Source organism: Camelus ferus, chromosome 25, assembly GCF_009834535.1.
Source record: "Camelus ferus isolate YT-003-E chromosome 25, BCGSAC_Cfer_1.0, whole genome shotgun sequence".
Classification (NCBI taxonomy): domain Eukaryota; kingdom Metazoa; phylum Chordata; class Mammalia; order Artiodactyla; family Camelidae; genus Camelus; species Camelus ferus.
In genome coordinates, this window is record NC_045720.1 from 565,269 (window position 1) to 586,467 (window position 21,199).

General features: G+C 60.6%; 1 protein-coding gene across 1 annotated transcript in view; it reads right to left on the reverse strand.

Annotated features, from left to right (window-relative positions):
- MROH1 (maestro heat like repeat family member 1) overlaps positions 1-21,199 on the reverse strand; it is a 65,942-nt gene that overhangs the window by 4,149 nt on the left and 40,594 nt on the right. The window contains 22 exon segments of the mRNA XM_032467555.1: positions 1,908-2,104; positions 2,562-2,639; positions 2,641-2,728; positions 5,199-5,353; positions 9,839-9,991; positions 10,933-11,045; positions 11,130-11,265; positions 13,313-13,417; positions 13,962-14,057; positions 14,160-14,271; positions 14,357-14,436; positions 14,582-14,704; positions 15,748-15,774; positions 15,869-16,015; positions 16,806-16,928; positions 17,172-17,291; positions 17,710-17,817; positions 18,298-18,350; positions 18,729-18,870; positions 19,200-19,240; positions 19,343-19,487; positions 19,582-19,689. Of these exon segments, the coding sequence (XP_032323446.1) occupies positions 1,908-2,104; positions 2,562-2,639; positions 2,641-2,728; positions 5,199-5,353; positions 9,839-9,991; positions 10,933-11,045; positions 11,130-11,265; positions 13,313-13,417; positions 13,962-14,057; positions 14,160-14,271; positions 14,357-14,436; positions 14,582-14,704; positions 15,748-15,774; positions 15,869-16,015; positions 16,806-16,928; positions 17,172-17,291; positions 17,710-17,817; positions 18,298-18,350; positions 18,729-18,870; positions 19,200-19,240; positions 19,343-19,487; positions 19,582-19,689 (2,450 nt within the window).

The following is a 21,199-nucleotide window of genomic DNA, read 5'->3' on the forward strand; positions in this document are numbered from 1 at the left end:
TTGCTGGCTGCGTGGTGGGGCCTCACATACATCTGAGGAGGGGCAGGGTGGGTACAGGAGAACCTGGCAAGCTATTTTGGGGCCCTGTGACTGGTCCTGTGAGATTTCCAGACCAGTCCCGTATCAAGAGCAAGGGCCCTGGGCCACGCAGGGGTCCTTGGGGTCCAAGACCAGGGGTTTCAACAGCCCAAAAAGCAGATGCTGGTGGGCTCGCCTGAGCCCAGCAGCATGTACACAACCGACTGCCCTCACCCTGGCTCAGCCCCATCCCCAGTCACCTTGGAGATGTCAGCAGGGTTGGTCTGGTGTCTGCCTACAGCTGGACAGGCTCCCCGTGAGCCCCCACCGTGTCCCCTAAGACAGCCACAGCTGGGCCCCGTCCCCAAAGAAAGCACTAGAAGGGCACTGTCCCCAAAGCCCTGTGTTTCCTGTGGAGGGCCCACACTGACTGCAGGCACAGAAGAACCATGCCGGCCACTGTGGTCACTGGACAGGAGTCCCTCACCACAGGATGTAGGCCCACAGGGCCACGGCCAGTCCGGGCTGGTCCCCAGCCCACACCCAGGCCCAGCAGCTCTGCCGGCCCCACAGCCCACTACAGGCCTCGAGGCTCGGCCAAGGCGCCATCTAGACCAGGATGGGCCGGGCATGCTCGGGGCAATCGGTGGCTGGCTGCCTACAAACCAGAAGTGGTGGGGGGCAGGCCTGGGTTAGGAAGAGGTCAAGCACCTCGATGAGGGTGCCCCCACCCATTCACCCTGCCGCCTGGAATTTCGGTGGCTGCGATATTTGCCGGGGTCTGACTCGCTGGCTGATGGCCCCCTTCAGAGCCAAGGCCTGGGCCCAGCTCTGCACGTGTCCAGGGCAGGGGTGGCAGCCCAAGGACCCCTGTTGGGGGCGTCGGGCTCGCTGCCCCCACAGCTCACAGACCACAGCGCTGCGTCCCAGCATGCCAAGCCCAGGGCTGGTCGGGCCGGTGTCCGCGGGTCCGTTCACATTTTCCACTTGGTCTGTGCAGAGTCGGGCCGTCCCTGGCATGCAGCCTTTGCTGGAGTTTACGAGTCGGTTCTGTGATGGAGCAGCCCCGCAGGGGGTGGGGCGAACTGGCGCTACCCTTCATGTGTCCCCAGCTAAGGGGCACCTCCGACCCCGGACACTGGGGATGGGTGGGGAGATGGCCAGGCTCACTGTCACTCAGGCTCTGCTGGCCCCAGACCGCTGTTTGGAGCCTCAAGTGCCACCGCGAGGGCCCAGGAATGGCCCAGGGCCAGGCCAGGCAGGCAGACAGCTGGGCTACCTCGGCTCTGCACCCAGTGCCCACAACAAGCGGCTCCCCACTACAGCCCTGGTTTTCTGCTCCAGGACCCCAGAGTCGCAGGCCCCAGCGAGAGCTGAGGGAAGGGCCGGCACGGGCTGGGGCGGGCGGCCTGGTGCGCAGTTGGCCAGGCCTTGCTGGTGAGGCAGCTGGGCCCTCCCCAGGGGACAGGCTGGGGCCAGCCAGGTGAGAGGGCCCCCAGGGGGAGGCCGTGAGGCCGCTGCAGAGTTCGTCTAAGATGGGGCCCTAATCAAGCGTAGAAAGGGCCAGGACTTGGGGCTGGGGACCGAGGCGGCAAGGACAGGGTTGTGGGTGGGGCTCACTCAGACCCTGCCACACCCCAAACGTTCCTCGAATTCCGCCTTCCCAAAAAAGGCACAGCTTGGGACTCACGTGATGTCCCTGGAAAGCTCCACAGACGTGCAGCCGCCACCCCCATGGTCCCCATCCTGACAGACATCATCAGAGGAGGTACTGCCCCCTTCCCGGGGCACAACTCCTGGGCCCTCCCCACCACCTGAGGCCCTTTCTGCTATCACTGCCCGCATGAGCCTGTGCTCACGGGAGGGGCGAGAGCTGAGGACCTGCTTACCTGCAGGGCTCAAGGCTCCTGGAGGCCAGGCCCGAGCCGGTGCTCCTCCTCTCCTTGGCCTGCAGGTTCCGGGGCAACTGGACGCCCACGGTGCAGCTGACACGCAGCAGAAGCGCTGCAAACAGCTGGGGGTAGAGCTCCAGCACGGCGGGCCTCGACGCTGGGGTGGATGCGACCTCGTACAGTGCACAGGTGGCCTGGGGACAGGGGCCGCCTCAGCCTCACCCCTCCCCCTGGGGCCAGGCACGGTGACGGCCGGACCCTGCACCCCAGCACCCAGCAGGCGCCCCGTGCCATGGGAGGGCAGCATGGCCGCCGGGCCGGCCTCCCACCATCTGCTCTTGACTCCTCCGCAGGGAGGAGGAAGGAGATTCTCACAGCTGCCTTACTGTGGAAACGCTGCCAAGCTGGGTTAATTTTTTTTCCTCGGGATGAAACAGAGTGGTCTCCCTTGAGGACCAACACCTGCAAGGCCTTTACGAGCCTGGGCTCTGAGCTCCCCGGCTCCGTGGCCCCAGTCAGCCACCAGGTGCCTGGGGGGTGGCACCCAGGCCCTCTGTGGGGTCCTCCCACCTGCGACAATGCAGCCCTTCGCCCGGCCTCACCAAGCAGGGAGGAGGGGAACGGGCCTGCGCGGCCGCCAGCCCTACTCACCGCGAGGGGCAGCAGGGTGGCCACACGGGTGGGGCAGGAGTTCAGCAGGAAGGCCCGGCTCTCCTTGAATGGGACGTCCCCTGCTTATCTTTTCCAGGAGCAGCCCCAGGACCTGCGCAGTGAGCCCAGGCTCCACGGCCAGCGCCCGCCACAGGGTGCAGGTGTGGCTGGAGCGGAAGGAGGGTGGTTACTGCTATGCCACTCCTGGCCCTGGCTCCACAGCCCTGGTCGTGCCTGCCAGACTCAGCTCCAGCCATGCAGCCAGGGGGCACCCTGATCTCAGAGCTGAGCTCACTCTCTGTGAGGCCCAGGGGCCCATGACCAGGCTGCACCGTGGTGAGCAGAGTTGGCAATAGAGGGCAGGAGAGCTCAGTGGAACGGGGCGGAGGGGGAACGGGGGACAGCGGTGTCCCCTAGCAGCTGCCAGAAGCAGATGCTAGGCCGGCCTGGAGGAGGCAGCGTCGCCCCAGGCATTGGTGCCACCTAGAACTAGCGTCCCCAGGGTGAACAGCAGCGCGTGGCCAAAGAGCAGCAGGGAGGGAGGTCAGGCAGGGGCGGCGGCGCAGGGCAGCCTGCAGACCCTAGGCGCCCAGCCTCGGGAGGTGGCTCTGCTTCACGTGATTATAGAGACACGCTCCCAATATCAAGCAGGGACCGGGCATTCTAAAAACAGCAAATTTGGAAGAGAACCCACAGCCCTTGAGAAGGGAGACTCAGCACTCGGTGGGCTTATTTGGCACCAGCCTGGATGCAGCAAGAGAGAGAAACAGTGACCTGGAAGACAAGCAGAAGGAGTTACCCAGAAGCCAGCAGAGAGCACAGTGCTGTCCAGAGGACAGAGCGAGAAGGGCAGGTGGGAGGCGAAGGTCTGACAGACGTGGCATCTGAGCAGAGAGACCGTGTCTGAAGGGCAGAGCTCGGGGACGCTCACAGCTGATGACAGACACCAAGTCACAGGCTGGAGGAGCCTGGCAGCCGCCGAGCAGGATGAAGGAACAGACCCCGCCAGCCACACGTGAAATTGTTCTGGACCCGTGGGAGCCAGAAAGTGACACGTCTCTTACTCGGACGTATAGAAAACATGTGCCAACCTTGAGTCCAAACTCAGCCAGACAACCTTGGAAAAGGACAGCCGACCAGACGCACAGGGCGGGGAGGCTGCGGCCCGCGGGCCCTGCACAGGCTCCAGGGCTGTGCTCCCGCCGGAAGTGTGAGTTGGAGATCGAGGCTGAGACTGAGGAGACTGGTGCCCACGCCTGGCAGGACCCCGCCCAGGACCCCGCCGTGCCCAGACTGCCCGCGCGGGTCTCTGCAGTTACAGGACAGAGGTGGCCTCGGACCCAATAGCCTGCAGCCGCTGTTGCCCATGGCAGGTGACTTAATACACTCCTCCTCTGTTCTCCTATTTTCTCTCTGGTAAAGTCTTTTACCAACCCGCATGTCACTGGCTCAGGGACCAGCCCCCATTGTGTCCCTGACAAAGTTCACGCCATCTTCCTGTCATAGGTCCCCCCAGGGCCCGCGGGTGGCCTGTGTGCTCCTCTGGGAGAGGGACGCGCAGGGAGGCACGCAGGGCCCAGCGGGGGTGGTGGGCAGATCCCACCGCACAGGCGGCCACGGTCATGATGGGCTGGGGCAGAAGAGCCCCGGCTCCCCAGTCAGGAGACCTTGCTGCCCAGGGGCGCCAGCACGCAGCCCTTCTCCAGGCGACCACCAGGAGAACAGAGTGCATAGCTTCCCGACAAACTGAGGGGAAATGTGAAGTTGTGAAAAAGATCCTGTCAATCTAAAGGGACAAGAAAGAAGGTAAAGGAAGAAGGACACGCGAGACCAAGAGCAGACACAAAGCACCACAGCGGGTTTAAGCAGCCAGCAGCGCGGTAGGACGCAGCCGTCACCACTGAGGAGCGCGTCCGCGGTGCCAGGGCAAGCAAAGGCTGACGGCGGCGGGCGGCGGGGGAGACCCCAGGCAAACGCCCTCCGTGCGCTTGGCGCAGAGGGTCCCTGGAGAGGAGGATGTGGACAGTGAACCCGGGGCCCTGAGTGGCGCCCCAGCATCTAAGTGAGAGCAAAGCCTGCAGCAGGAGCCCATGTCTTGACAGCAGGTGCAGGCACGTTGGGGCCACCGGGGCCAGAGCTGCAGCGAAGTGACGTGCCACCTCGCCTCCCCAGCATGCCGGCCTCCACCCACGACATGGACAGCAGAGAAAGGCAGGACCAGCGGGCAATGGCCACCTGGAGGCTTTAGTGCAGAGGCCCCAGGGGACGAAGTCCTGCCATTTGGAACTGAGGTCGGCAAGCTCAGAGCTGGGAGTGCAGGATGGGGACCCTTCCTGATTGGAAGAGGGGCCTGGCCCCAGGGTTCTGCTCACAGCTGGTGGTGGACGCCCTGAAGAAAACCAGCTGGAGCACTGGTCAGCAGAGCCAGGAGCGAGCCAAGGGTGCCCACTGCAACCCAGGGCCATGGGAGCAGCCTCGGGCCCACAGACGAGGCAGGCACAACCACCCCCACTGGGGCCCGTAGGCTCTATGCAGAGGAGCTGGGACGCAGGGACGGGTGGGGGCTGGGGTCACAAGAGCACCACGCTGGGCAGGACGGACCCCGTCCACCCCAGCAGGCTGGTGGGCACTGGGTACCTGTCAAAGGGCAGGGGGCTGCCCAGGAGGCTGGACACAACGGCGGCGCGGTGCTGGCTCGCCAGAAGGTACACACTGTGCTGCGCGGCCTGCAGGACGTGCTCCTCCCGGGTCTCCTGCAGCTTGGAGCGCAGCACGCTCATGATCTCGGGCACCTGCGGGTGACGGGCTGGGTGGTCAGGCCCGCAGTGCACTCACCCATGCCAGGAGCCAACCTCACATGGCCAGGGTGCAGGGGGCCTGGGGGAGGGTGGTCCCTGAGAGCAGAGCTGGAGCCAGAGCCCCGGGATCTTGGTGCTGGGACACAGGCCCAGACCCACGTGGCAAGTGACAGGAGCCCAGGAGGGGCCTGCTGGGAGGAGGGGCTTGTGCAGAGCAGAGCCAGGAGGGGAAGGCCACTGGCATGAGCACTGAGGCTTCCAGGGTGACCCAGCCTCTGGCATGCTAGAGGCCCACAGCGCCCGCCCCACCTCTGCCTGGTGAGCGTGGAGGGGAGCAGTGTGCTGGGCGGGGCCAGGGAGGGGCGCTGTGCCCAGGCTGAGGCGGAGCTGGGCTGGGAGGGAGGACCCCAGCCTCAGTCGGAGTCTCCAGGCAGCTGTGCAGGCCTGTTCCCACGCAGGGGGCGCTGGCGGGAGGCGGTGCTGAACCGGCACGCTTGGCAGTGGCTGAGTGGGTCTTGCTCGTCACGCTCAAGAGCAGGGATGTCCACAGACAGATGGGCCAGGACCGTCCACCCACGGTCACCACTGAAATTGGACAGACCGTCTCCTGGGAGGGGCGCCTGGCTCCCCTCCACTCCCCTGGCCGAGGGCCGGGGGGCTTGGTCACCTTTGTGGTCAGGAGCCCCGACTTCCCACTGCACTGATGTGGGTGGGAGCAACATCCTCAGGGACCCATCCTTTTACCAGAGGGCGTCCAGTGCTCGGGGCACAGCTGCTCACAGACGTGCCTCGCAGTATTTCAAACCTCTTGTGTGTGTACTTTCCCTCTTCTTCGCTTTGCATTTTTGCTTTTTCTGGCATTGGTTCTTTTCCTAAGACACATCTTTCCGAGGCTCTTCCTAACTGCTTCAGTGGCTTCTCCCCTTCCTGCTGTGTCGTGCTGGCCTCTGTGCGTCCCTTTCAAGGTGCCCGGGAGCAGCCTGACTCTGTGTTCCTTCTGAACCGAGACAGAGCTAGTCTTTTTCACTTTGCCGAATGTCTTCAAGGCCCCTCCTGGTTGTGGCCGGTGTGAGTACGTCACTTCCTTTTGCTGCCGAATGGAGGCAGGTCTCACTGGACAGACAGGCTGTGTTTACTGTTTACTGACCCGTTCACTGATGGGCTTGGGGTTGTTTCTACTGCGGGGCTGCCAGGCGTGTGCACGTTCAGGGCTTGGAGGCACGGTGCCGTCCCCCTTGGCTACCAGGAGCGGAACTGCGGGTCGTGTGGCGACTTTTAGCCTCTGTCAGGATGGCTCTACGGTGGTGGCTCCATTTTCTACTCCCACCTGTCTGTTTCGGTCTATCCTTTCCTGTTCCCCTGCCCGTCCCCTGCACGCTCCTCCTGCCTCCCAGCCTGGGAGGGACGGTCTTGCCAGACTGTCCTCTACAACCACGGCGTGCTGGAGAGGGGGCTCAGTCCAGTAACAGCTCACCTCCTAAGACCCCCTCTCTGATTTGATCTCAGAGGAATTCAAAGTCCAACAGTGGCCAGGTGTCTCAACAGGCTGGCTGCCAGAGCCTCTCAGGACAGGAGAGAAAACGGTGGCCTGCCATGACCCCCATGGGGCCGGATGCCAGCGTCCAGGTCACTTGAGAGCTGCAGGCAGGCGCCAGGTGAGGCTCAGGGACAGCACCCTCCAGTGGGGTGCTGAGAGAGTCACCTGGAGAAGACCCACAGCTCCAAGAGGCCAGCATCCACCTCAGGATGCTGGGCCCAGGGAGAGGCACCTGGATTTACCAAGAACAGGTGGGGCTCAAAACTATTAGGAAACTCCTAGAAGAAAACAGGGGAAAATCCTCAGGACATTAGACTTGGCAGTGATTTCTCGGATGTGACACCCAAAGCACAAGAAACAAGCAGCAGAAACAGACATGGGGGGAGGGTGGCGCTCAGAGGTAGAGCACGTGCTTAGCATGCACGAGGTCCTGGGTTCAGTCCCCAGTACCTCAATTAAATAAATAAGAAAGTAAATAAACCTAATTACCCCCCCCAAAACCCAGACATATGGGACTATATCAAACTTTAAAACCTTTTATGCATTAGAGGACACAATCAAGACAGAAAAGGCAGCCTACGGAATGGGAAAAAATATTTGCTAATCATACATCTGATAACGTGGTCACACCCAGAATATATAAGAACTCCTACAATTCAACAACAGCAAAAAAATGAAATAACCTGATTTTACAACAGGGAAAGGACATTAACAGACATTCCTCCAAAGAAGACGTACAAATGGCTGACAAGTATATGGAAGATGCTCGGCGTCACTAATTCCAAGGGAAACACAAGTCGAAACCAACATGAGAGACCGCCTCACAGCCCTCAGGACCGCTACTATCAGAAAAGCAGGCAGCAGCAAGAGCTGGCGAGGACGCGCAGAAACGGAGCCCTTGAGCCCCGTTCATGGAGATGCAGTTTGGGCAGCCACTATGGAAAGCCGTGTAGCGGGTCCTCAAAACCTCAACCTAGAACCGCCATGTGATCCTGGAATTCCACTTCTGGGTATTTACCCAGAAGAAGCCAGGATCTAAAGGAGATATGCATCCAGCCATGTTCCCGGCAGCATCATCCACAGTAGCTAAGAGGCGGAAGCAGCACAAGTGTCCAGGGACAGATGAGAGAGTAAAGAAGACGCAGTGTATACACACATACACCGGGACCACCGGTGGCCACTGCTTGCAGCTTGGCCTGTCCCCTTCCACACGCACAGAGCCACCAGGGCACCTTCCCACCATTCAGATCCGAACCGGGAGCCCCACTGAGTGCAAAATAAAATCCAAACCTTCGCCCATCAAACCCTGACTATCCATCACAGCTGTGCCCTCTTCCCCGTCCTCCTTTCCCAACCCCCTTCCACTCCCAGGTCCGACTGGCCTGACACCCCCATACCCTCAGCCCCGGGCTGAGGGCCCCGAGAGGCACACCCTCCTCTCCAGGTGCCACACCACACACGGCTGCATCAGCACATGGCTCTCCCTCCCAAGCTCTCCCCTCCTCTCCATCGGCAACTCCTGCTCGCCCCTTGCTGAGAAAATATTTGCACTATATACACCCAATATAGAACTGTATTCACAATATATAAAGTGCTTCCACAAATCAATAAAAAAGCACAGACAAGCCAGCACAGAAGAAAAATGGGCAAGGCTGGTGTCTGCACAGAGGAGGATGTCTGAGTAGCTAGGAAAGGTGCAAAAGTGTTCCACTTCCTAAGCCACCAGAGAAATGCAAACAGAACTCTAATGTGAACCTGCCCCACACCCATTAGAAAGGACAGAAACGGTGTTGGCAGGGATGTGGCTTGCCAGAGCCTCACTTGGGGCCAGTGGGAGAACTGTCCCCTGTCTGGAACGCCATCTGGCAGCCCTGGGACAGCTGCACAGTGGCTTCTCCCGCAGGCCCCAGGCTCTCTCCTGGCTGTGTCTCCAACCAAAATGCCTGTCAGGTCCAGAGGAGCTGGACTCTGGCATCATCTTCAAGACAGTGCAGATCGGGAGCCGCCCAAGGTCACTGAAGCAGGCGAGCGAGTGTGCGTGACACATGAAGGAGTGATGCGTATGGAGACAGAGGGACGTTTGGGCCAGGCCCAGGGAACGCACGTGGTCCTCACGGGCTGCTGCCGTGCGGGGCCAGACATGCGGGCATCTTCCCCATGAGGTACATCCCAGGCCACACTCTGTACTTCAGGGGGTGCTGGCACCCTGTGGGGGGTCAGCTGGGGGTACGAGGGGCTCTGGAGTTGGTGATTCAGCTCCTGCACGTCTGTGGGAACCCCCAAGGCCGTGCACTTAGGACAAAGCCCCTTTTCTGCAGGTATGCCTCACTTTGTATCTCCCTCCAGGCACACAGGGACCCTGGGCTAACTGGGTCGCCAGGATTCACGTCCAGACCTACGAGGACCTGAGCACATCTGACACAGTGGCTGCCCGGGCACGTTTGGAAACACGTGGGCAGCCACATGAGCTCACAGCCAGAGGGACTCAGGTGATGGGGTGAGGGTGGGCAGCACCCGAACGTCCTGGACACGGCCACTCGGGGCCAGGCCCGCTGTGGGGCCCTCCGTGGTGACCCTCTGGACCTGCGTCCTCACCAGAGACTGACAGACCTCAGCACCGGTGTTTTTTTCAGTTGCCTTTTTCTCCTTTACTTTCTGAGCAGTTACTTTCGCCAAATTCTGTCTTCAAACAGGAGAGGAAGAGCTGTCCAAATCAGGCCCGCAGGGACAAGGGACAGGGCATCGAGGGCCAAACCCCAACCAGGGGGGGGTCTTGTGAGTGGGAGTGGTGGGAGTCGAGTTGGATGTTAAGCCCCCATGTATCCAGCCCCGCCCACCCACTCTGGGCCAGTCCGGATATAACCACGCCCACGCCCCAGCCCCTCCCACCACGCTCCTGTCAGGCCCCGCCCACAGCGTGCCCTTGCGCAGCCTGGCCACACCTTCTCCAGGAGCATGTTGCCGCGCTCCTTCAGCAGGCAGTTGATCATGACCGTGGAGGCCCGGGAGCAGTTCTTGTCGGGGTCTCCCAGGCCCTCAAACAAGGTTAGCAAGAGGCTGATGAGTTGATCTGGCGGGAGGCGCTTGGCAATAATCTAGGAGGACAGTTGTGTCAGAAAGACTGGCAGGACAGGGGTCAGTGTCCCTTCCAGGCACAACATCCCGGGGGCCCAAGCTTCCTACCCCCTTGCAGGCTCCACAAGCCTTCAGGAGCTCCTGCACAGGAGCCCCCCATCCCAGACTGAAGCCTGGTCAGGTTCAGGATGCAGCCTCAGGGCCTCCAGGCCCAGGCTGCTTGGAAGTGGTCCCTGGGCAGCTTTGGGGCCCAGGACAGAGTGCCCTCCCTAAGGCTCCCCCTGACCAGTGGGGTGGGCTGGGGTGATGCTGCCACTCTAAAACTCTAGAATAGAGTCGAAGGCATGTAGGAGCATGTCCCGCCCCGGACCCTCAGGGACCCCCCAGCCCAGCAGAGACAAGAGCCCCTGCCGCTCCCTTCACATAACAGAGTGCAACCAGGAGCCAAAGCAGATAAAGGGAAAGTGCTACCCTACATACACAGAAGAAATAAAGGCATTAAAGTGGTTGACTATCCAGGATCATGTCTGATCCCAGACATGAAGTTCTCGCTCCGCCTGGACAGGGCTGGGTCTCTGCTTCCCAGTGGCTGAGTCCCCCCTCCCAGAAGGCCTGTGGACCCCCTTCCCTTCTTTCCTCTGCAGGAAAGAAAGCCTGCAGACCCCTGGGGGCCATTTTCAAACCCCAAATGGAATAAGAGCACTGCCCTGGCTCGGGGCTAACAGGGTGGGCTAGGGGCAGCCTTCTCAGCCCGCTGGTACCAGGAGCCCAGTCCTGGGTCCTGACTGCACCCTCTTGCTGTGCCTTTAGGGTGAACCCCCGGGAGTCCAGCAGGGTGATGGAGGCGGTGCTAGACAGCTAGCTCTCCGAATAAGACCTGCCCATGCTCGTGCCCACGGAGCACTTGAGGTGCGAGGAGGTGGCCCGGGGTCCCTCCCCTCAGTGGAGGCCCGGCAGGTACCTGGGCCACGCTGTGGCAGGTGTGGAAGAGGACGGCAGGGTCAGGGTGCACAAGGCCACGTTGGAGGGTGAGGAGCCGCTCAGCCACCTCGTCCCGGTAGTCCCGGGAGAAGCCTGCAGAGTCAGGAGGGAGCGTGGAGAGGGGCCCAGACTCCACTCCCTCAACCCCCAGGCCCCTCTGCCCCACCAGGGGCTCACCCTCGTAGCCCAGCTGGAGGTAGAGGAGGGAGTAGACGCAGTTGATGGCCTCCTGGCGGGTGGCAGGCCACAGGTCCGCACACCGTGGGGAGAAGAGGCCGACGAGGAGGCCCAGGTTGTGGAAGGGCACCAGAGCCTGGAGAGGCAGATTTGGGAGGTGCTGCGGGGACACTGGAGGGATTGCCAGGGAGGGACACTGGGGTGGGCAGGTACCACCTGTACCTCTTGAACCCAGATGTGGGCAGGAGTGTGACCAGGAGGGCAGCCCCTGTCCATCCCTTTGGCCAGCATGGCCCGTGTCCAGCTCCTCCCCTGGAGGTCAACCCTCACCCCACAAGTGTGGGTCCCTAAGAGGAGAAGAGGGCTGGGCAAGTTGGTATGTGCAGGCCCGGGGACGGTCGGGCTCTGCTGGTTCAGCTGACGCACATGGAGGGGTCCCTTCCCTAAAAGCAAATCCCCTGCCAGGTCGGGGGGTGCTGCATCGAATCCCTTCCTGGGGATTCGTCCTGCCTGGGTCCTGGTCCTGTCTTTAGAGCCGTTTCTGCTCTCCCCAGAACCTTCCCCACCCTGCTCTCGGCAACTGGCCTTGCTTCCTACACTCCGGGCCTGGGGACATCCGTTACCCCCCCCAACACACGCCCCTCGGCCTTCCTGCCCCCACCGCCACTGCCACCAGGAGGCCTCCTTGGGAGGCGCCTGCAGCCCCCACTGCCCAGCACAGGCTCCTGAAGAAACTGCAGGGCTCCCAGGCTGCTGCTCTCCCCAGGTCACCACAGGGGTTTCCAGGAGGAGGGAGGTTGGAGCGCCAGGCGAAGATCACCAGCTGCTGCTCCTCTTAGTGAGGTTGGCTGCCTCGCTTATCGTGAACAAAAATGAACTCGAGTTGGACTAGGGTTACGTGAAAACCAGGCCACGAGAGAACCTGGGTGGGAAAAGCCCGTCTACACGTGCATGGAGGCTGAGGACATCATGAGGCCCGCAGACCCGGCCACACAAGGCAGAAGCGTGGACGTATTAAAACCAACAGGAGAAGAACTCTAGAACGTCCTAATAGACAAGAGGAAGGTGTCTGACCACGGCAGCTCTCTGTCTGTCCGCGATAAAAGTCCTCATTAAAACAAACAGACCGGTGCTTCTGGAATGGATAGGAAAGTAAGTGCTGCCAGCCAAACCCAGCACTGCACTTAGGAGGGAGGCCGCAGCGGCCCGGGCCACCGCCCACTCGCGTCTTCACGCCGGACGACCGTGCGGACTGACACGTGTGAGCACTGGGGAGGAAGGCAAAATTCTCAGCATTTGTAAACTGCAGTGGCTGTAATCTGAAGATTACAGAGGCCTGATTAAAAATTTATTAGAAATAACAAGGGAATCTTATAAACTACCCAGTTTCTAAGTATCCAAAAATCCACAGTTTTCTGCCTAGCAGTAATAAGCAATTATTAAATGCAATCGGAGAAGAAATCACACCGACAACAGCAACAAAACTTCGAGCCAGGACGTGCTTCTGAGGGGCCAGAGGGGTCTGGATGGAGAGACCTAACATTCAAACATGCTACTGCTCAGCAGCAGAACCCATCAGGTCCGCGCCCCATCAAAGCCGCGCCACGACCGTGTGAGCACTGCGTCCAGTCCACCCTAAATCCACCTGATTGATGGCCTTACAAGAACAACTGTGCAGTTCTGGAAAAGAGGGATCAGGAGCTACTTAATCATAGCAAACACTAAAACACACAATAACCGTGTGATTCTTGGACCAAGCCCCTTCCCATCCACTCTGACAGCCAAACAGTGTTTGCCTTTTCCACAACATCCCATGGGTTCAGGTCCCCCTGCCTTTGCTTGAAATGCTGCTTCTGCCTCGAATGCCCTCATTTTCTCCCTTCGCACCAGGGTACCCATCATTCCTTTGCTCATTTGGGAACCATATCACATGTTAGCCCTAGCTAAGGAGTGGGCTCCTGAGGACAATTCTGGCCCTGACAGGTCCTCCACCCACGGCCCCAGATAGAGGACCGTGGGACTGGTGGGGCTGCAGGATGAGCCCAGGGCAGCAGCTGGAGGAAGGCCAGAAAGCCTGGGGCACTCGGAGATATGAGGGCTGCACGCAGTGGTCCCCAAGCCAAGGGGCCAGGAATGGGCCAGGGCAGGGGAGCAGCTGTGTGGGTGGCCTCCTGGGTACTTACACTGACGTGCAAGTGCTCCAGGAAGTAGCGCAGCAGGCAGGCGCTCAGGCCAAGGGCCCGTCCCCGCTCGTGGCCCCGCGGGGACTTGATCCATGGGCTTAGGTGCTGGGGAAGAGGGGGCTTCACACAGGCGCCAGCTCGGACTCAGCACGGGACACTGGAGCCTACATACTGTGGGCAGGTCAGCACCCCTGCCGGGCCACCCTTTTGGGTGTGGGGGCCAGCGGGCCAGGTGAGGGCAAGCCACCTGCATAGTGCACCCCTGCCCCATCTCTATCCTGCTGGCCTGGCTCACGGCCATGGCCACGGCCACCCCATGTGCACCCAGAGCGAGCTGGGCCTACAGAGGAACAAGGTGTTCCGAGAAGGGGAAAAGTCCTACCCCAGGCCACTGCCCACCCATTCTGCCACCTCAGTGGCCCCAGAAGGGCTGGAGCTCACATCTGGGGCACCTTCCATCCCAGCACTGACCAATGGTAGGGACACGAGGACAGGCTCTGGGCCCCGTCTGGTCAAGGTCTACCCCTGTCGCATACCTGCCCAGACAAGAGGGGGTGCCGCCTGCCTGCTCACAGACCACCCACCACTCGCAGAGAGCACCAGACTGTCCCCACAGTGTCCCCCAGGGCAGGGCACACCCGCTGCACACCTCTACCATGACCTGTAGGCCCTGGGGGGTCATGTTCTGCTGAAGGAGGCTTGTCAGCAAGTCCTCAAGGGCCTGCATGGTGTCCAGGTACAGGGACTGCAACGAGAGAGGCCTCCAGTCCCGCTGTGACCCCGCCACCCCCACGGCCTCCCTGCTGCCCCCACGGGGAGGGGCACAAGGCAGGGACATGCTTGATACCTCCTGGTGGCCATCCTCCCCCTCAGGCTCGGGCAGCACAGCCAGGACGCTGTGTAGACAGCTGTGGACCAGATCCGCCTGCATCTGCTCTTCCAGCGCCGGCTTCAGGGAGCTGAGCCTGAGTTAAGGGCTCAGCCCACACCAGGCGCACATGGGTGGCCCCACAGGTGGCCCCGCGTGCCCGGACGAAAGGATACACCAGGTGAGTGCAGGCGAGCATGGCCTTCTTCCTAATGGGTGTTCTCAGGGAGTCTGGGGGCTCCGCCTTAATGAACTCCTAGGGAAGCAGCCACGTGACAGCCCTTGGCCAGAGCACCAGCCTGCCTGCCACTCAGGCGCTGGCTTGGGCTGCCTCTGTCCCTCAACCCACATGGGTGCTCCAGCCCTCCCGGGACCCAGCCAGGCCCCCGCCTGGCGCTCACCATCATCTGCGCCACCAGCTCCGCCTTCCTGGAGAAGTGGAAGGAGCTGCCCTGGGTGCTGCTGCAGATGGCCTGGCTGGCCATGCACACACTCTGCACGAGGCACAGCTTCAGGGCCGGGTCCTGGAGGGACACTGGGCTGCAGGAGGCCTCCAAGGCCCTCCGCCCAACGTGGCTCTGCCCTGAGGTGGCAGCCACTCCCTCTCGGCCCACGGGGCTGAGCCCATAAAGGGTCGTTGCCTATGGCAGCAAGGCCTGTCCACAGGCCCTGCCTTCCCCTCCAAAGCCAGAAATGTACTCCCCTCCATTCTCACAGGGCCTCAGCTGGTCCTCCTCAAGCTCTTGTCAAAGCCACATGGGCCAAGGGGCGTCTGGGAAGGAACCCCTGTGGCCATTAGCTGTCTGCCTGGCCTGGGCCCAGGGGTCCCCAGGTCACGGGCCCGGCCAGATGACTGCAGGCCGACACCACGCTCTATCCACCTGCATCCCCTGCAGCCTGTGGTGTGGCTGGAGGTGTCCCCCCAGGTGGAGGAGAAGGAGGCACGCCCAAGAAGAGCCCCAGCAGAGTGGGGCTGCTGCTGGCCTGTCTGGGGACATGGAGGGCTGGGCTCCCTCTCATGGGCTCAGTGCAGGAGACAACTGAGACATCCCCACCGCCCAGCCAACCCAGGAGACCCAGGAGGGTCTGCTCTTTAAGGGGAAAACCCGGCCACTCCCAGAGAAGGCCTCCAGGTTAGTGCCAGAGGTTCCAGAGGGAAATACGTTAGTGAGACCAGAGGCCAGTGTCACAAGCTTTCGAACTCGCCCCTCTCCTAGGTGCTTGCTGCGGGGCGGCCCGTGAGCGTCAGAGTGGAGCCAGAGGAGGGGCCGAGGCCGAGGCTCCCCACCCCTAGCCTGCAAGCCTGTCACCTCCCCGTCCCTTCCCGCCCTCCGTCCAGGGCCTGGGTCAGAGCAGGAGCTCCAGGGCCCCCCCTCTGGCCCCAAGAGGAGGGGCTGCTCCCAGGTAGTAGGCACAGACTACAGGAGTGATGTTCCCGAATGCTCTGCCCACGGACTGGGCCCAGGAAACCCCAGTGAGCACCCCCGGCTGCTGCCCCAGAAGCTCACAGCCCAGCCCAGAGGACAGAGGAAAGGCAGAGCTCACACTTAACTCCTACACACTGTACCTTGGTCTCTACCTTTATTCCCAGAACCTGAACAACAAAAGTGAGATGAGTTAAGACGTGGGGCTCTGGTGGCAGCGCCCCTCCTTCCGTCCCTGTCTGTGGACCCGGCCGAGGCGCCCACCTTGGTGCTGAAGCACTGGGACATGTTCCGGAAGATGTCCGATTCCGCCTTGGCCAGCACCAGCTCACGGGGGGCCCGTGCCGCCACGTGCCCATAACACAGGATCAACGCACTCTTCACCTTCTCTGCCTCATTCTCACTCCGATCCTGAGAGGCCAGGGGAATCGGCACAACTTCCATCACACACACCCCCCCCCAGCGGGAGCCTGGCTCTCGAACCCCATGTCCTCCGGAAGAAGGGCAGAGCCAGTAGCCTGAAAGGCGCCACCCGACCAGAGTCCTTCTGTCGGGAACAGTGGGTCAGGTCCTGCCGGCCAGGCTCAAGCCCACTGGGGACCAGGGTGGGGGACAAACAGGAGGAGGAGCTGGGGGGCCAGGAGGCAGGGTCCCAGCCTCGCCCAGGTGGCTGCCCAGGAGCCCGTCCAACCTTGCGGCCTCTTCACAGCGCGCAGCCCCAAGACTGTGTGACTGGGGCCAGCGTGGGGAGGCACAGCTCTACCGAGGGACGCGCGCTGGGGTGGAGGCAGGCTGTGGGGGCCCACCCTCCCAAATCAGGCTTCAGCAAGAATGCAGCCTCCCCTGGCCACCAGGGGGCAGAGAACGCCCAGACCTGGGTGGAGCGGGGGTGGGGGGTGGGGGGTGGGGACAGGAAAGGGACCACGCCCATCCTTGCCACCCAGAGCCCCTCTCACAGCTGGCAGAGGGCTGCAAACCCCTGTCGCCAGCTGGGAGGGATCCCATGCAACCCAGCCTCACCAACGAGTTAACAGAGGCCAGATGCCAGCTCCCTGCCCCACCCCCCAGGCTACCGGGCACCAAGCCCAGGAAGGCCCAGGATGACCCCCAACCCACCAAGGACCTCAAAATGTGGGGGCCACGGCTAAGACAAAATCACACCCCAGACCTCCCCCTTCAGCCATCAGCCTGACCTCTGTACCTTAAAAATGTTGAAAATGCCAACAGATTTTCTGAACATATCCGACTTTACAAAGTCCTCTAGCTGGGCCAGGGTGTCGTCCAGGTGGGAGACAGCACAGATCCCAAAGCAACAGGCAAGGCCCTGGGGAGGCACACAGGTGGGCTCACAGCTGGGCAAGGACGGGGACGAGCACACAGGCAGGCGCACACCATGCAGGTGCATCACGCATGCATGCACGCACACACACACACACACACACACACACACACACACACACACACACACATGTGCACACGCTGGCTAAAAGCCTGAGAGAGGACAGAGGGTGGCCACTGTCTGCCAGCCTGCGGGCATCGGGGCTCCTGTGGGGACGATGACAGCCACCTCACGCTCGCCCTCCTCCTGGTACCGAGCCGTCTCCAGCAGCTCCTGCAGACGTTTTCTCACCACCTCTTTACTGGAAGCAGCACCCAGGGTGGCTCCGATGCATTTATACAGGAAGTTCTGCAACGAGGCCAGAGAACGTGCTGTGCCTGGCTCCCCAGCAGAGGGACACCCAGCCCTACCAAGACACCGCCCAGCGGTGTCTGCGCTGCCAGCTGGACGTGGGAGAGAGACCACTGGGAACCCGTGACACTGACCACTGCAAGGACAACGTGAATTCTGGGCAGGGGCCGAGGAGCGCAAGCTCCGGCATCTCCAGCCATCAGTCACTATGGGGAGGCTCACGGGCCTTCTCCTCCTGCTCTGCCAACACCACGAGGGCCACCAGAGCCAGGTGCCGGGTGACAGAAGTGACACAGTCAAGGAGCAGGAACTCGGAGCCTGAGGACTATGCCCAAACCCCCTGGCAGGTTATCCCCCAACACCTTCCTGGGCGGCCCCCTCCCCCACACCTTCCTGGGCGGCCTCTCCCCCACACCTTCTCCTGGGGCATCCCATTGTAGCTGGGTAGCTGCTTGCACATCTCCAGGCTCAGCTGGCAAATCCACGTGTTGTCAGACACAATGGCCAGAGTGTCCTGAAGGAACTGGGGGCAGGAGCCATACCAGTGAGGGGCCAGGAGCTCTGCCTTTCACTGGACTGGCTGGGGAGGGACCCAAGGCCCAGAGTGTCACACGCAGTGACCTCCCGGTCCTGTGCCATGACTCTGAATAGTTCATGGGTAACTTTCAAGCCCAGACAAAACAAATTCTGGGTAGTCAGACACCAGGAGCACAGACAGCTCAGAGCCGGGCAGGGGACAGGAGAGAAGGCGCTCTCGGCCAGGGCAGCTCAAACCCCTGAAATGTGACCCTGTCACAGCAGAGTGGACAATCTGTGAGGGCAGCAGCCCGTCCTCACCCCAAAGACCCCCACCTGTCCCTCTGCACCTCCCCCGGCCACATCTCTAGGTCAAGGCAGGCATCACGACCCTGGAAAGGAACAGCCCCACTGCTGCCCCAAGCGCTCCCCACCCAGGCCAGACAAGGCCCCTGTGCCCAGCACAGCCCGCACTGCCTTCTCTCACCATCAGCAGCTTCTCTTCCCATTCTTTCTGTGACAGCGTTTTCTCAGTATGTCCTGAAACGACCAGGCATCCACTCAGCCTGGCAGGCAGACCCATCCCAACAGGCAGGAATGGATGCTCGGAGCATCCCCCATTCCCAGCAGGCCCAGGCCCCAGCCAGTACCTCCCACCAGGCCCCGCCCAGCACCCCCACCAGGCCTAGGCATCGCCCCATCCACCAGAACACAAGGAAGCACAGGGCTGTGCCCACATCCAATGTGCTCCCAGGTGACACCCAGCAGCCAGTATCCTTCCAGCCCCACCGTTCTGGCCTTTTCCTGAACCACAGCAGAGGCCATTTCAAAACCCTGGTCCTCACGGGACAGCCTTGATGCTGACTACCAAAAATAGGGTTGGAGGAGGAGCAGCGCTGCCCACCTCCTGGGCCTCACCATCCAGGTGTGCCAGCAGCAGGGGGATGGTTGTCGCCCACCGCGGACCCAGCAGAGGGTGGATATTCCGATGCAGGACGCTCAGGAGGCGCAGCGAGGCTGCCCCGCGACCATCTCCCAGGTAGGGGTTGGAAGACACAGCCTGGAGGAGGCAGAAGTGGGTTCTCCACCCGTGCCCAGAGCCACGACGGCCAACAGGAGGTCGAGCACAGCCACCCAAGTAGGGGTAAGGAGCCTCCTGAGATGCAGCTCCCCAAAACCCCAGTGGGAGCGCCTGACAGCCCCCTACTGCAAGACAGTGTCCTTTACACGGTAGTGACAGCACAAGTACAAGGACACGGGGACAGAGGGAGGGCCTGCTCCTCCCCTGACACCCCCTCGGGGTGTGGCGCCCACCAGGTGGCCACCTGATCAGGGGAGGTGATGCCACCCGTGTGCTATGAAAGCCAAACACCCAAGGGCGCTGCTTACCAGAAGCCTCGTGGTCAGGGCATAGGGAGACGGAAGGGTCACTGCAAAGGAGATGGGCAAACACTCAGGGGGCCTGGCTGTGGCCTGGGGTCAGGGCGGGGTGGGAGGGGTAGGAGCCAGGGCGAGGTGGGGTCAGGGCGCACCGTTGTCACTGTGCTGGATGAGGAAGGTGTCAGTCCCTGCCTCCTGCCTCTTCTGGGCCAGGTGCACGAGGCTCCTGCAGAGCGGGGTCAGTGCCCCGGTGAAGCGCACAGGGACCAGGAACTCGAGCAGGTATGGCCAGAGGACCTGGAGGCAGCAGCGCCGGGGTGTCTGTGGGAGGCAGGTCCAGGCCCCCCGCGGGGTGGGGAGGGGCGTGGTCAGGCAGGGCGGCACAACTCACGTGGCTCATCCTGTCCACTGTGGTGCTGACCAGGTAGAGGGTGCTGATGCTGATGGTCCGCACGCTGTCAGCCAGGAGGTCCTCGCCGTCGGGGCCAGGCTTTTGAGGCTGTGGGGAGGGCCGTGGAGGAGTGTGTGGGCACCGTGGCCCCAGCCGCTCTCTGTTCCCAGGGGCTCTGGCCATGAGGACACAGCACGACAGACCCCACCCAGCCCCCACCGAAGGGACACCAGGGCCACCTGTCATGGGCAGGAAACTCACTATGCCCTAACATCGCCCAAGGAATCCAGCTCGCGGGGCTTAGTCCTACTCTCCAAAATGAAGGGACCCTTGCGCACCAAGAAAACAGACAAGGGCACAGGAAAACCTCCGCAGCCTGGTGGGCCTGTGGTTTCCTCCAAACCTGGGGAGTCAGCACCCCAAAGCCCTGCTCCCTGGGAACCTTCCATGCAGAAAAGGACTTCTCTTCTAAGTGCTTTGTCTGAGACTTCGGTTCATGCTTTGAAATCCCAGAAAGCAAACACTGGACAACAGAGAGAAACTGGGAAAACTGCAATGATTACAGGAGACTTTTAATGCCTCTCACTTAGAAATCAAAGATCAAGTAGAGAAAATAAGGATATTTAGGCCTTGAATAACAATTACAATTACACACACACACACACACACACATACACACCCACACACACCCCTACCTGTATACATACATGTTTTTTTAATGGAGATACTGGGGATTGAGGCCAGGACCTCATGCATGCCTATACCGCCTGCCCTTGAGTAACAATTTTTAAAGCTTGCTCTAAAAACATAGACAAAACTTTTTACCAAATATACACAAACAACTTTGAAAGCCTGACCATTTATTAGGCCAAAAAGAGTATCTCAACAAACTCTTAAAAGGAGAACTAAACCTGGCCAGATTCCGTGTAGAGAATGCAATGAAATTATAAATCCACAGTAGCCATGAAAAGCTAATCACCTAGAAAATTTTAAAATCCTAGAAAAAAACTTTGGGTTAGTAGTAGAAACTACAAACTGTCTGATAGTGAACACTGAGGCCACATACAAAGTCCATTAGAAACAGAAATACTAGGATTCACGGACTAAAAACATAACCTTGACCTGAAAAACGTACCATAGATGGGAAAATATTAACATGAACCAAGAACAAGAAAAAAAATGTGAAAAATCGTAACAGTTGAAATACAGAATTTGATTCAAGAAATTAATGATGAAATGGTTATTGCTAAGAAAGAATCACTGACTTGGAAGATCAGATTGAGGACTTCAAAGGAGAACCAAGAAAGGAAAAGGAAAGATGAAAACGGAAGTGCTACCATCCAGAAAACAGGAGTCAGAGAGAAACAAAAAAGGAAAGCAAGAAAATTTAAATAAATAAAGGAAACAAATTTCTCAGAAACAAAAGATAAAAACAGCTCATCTGAAAGGGGCCCACAGAGCTGGAGGCAGGGACAGGTCAAGGTGCACCCAGAACAACTTCTTGTGCAAGAAAATGAGGAAAGGCTCGAAAAATGGCAGAGACGCACCTCAAGGACACAGGGGCCAACTCAGTGAGACAACCTGGCCACCAAGCCAGCGACAGAAAAGCACGAAATAG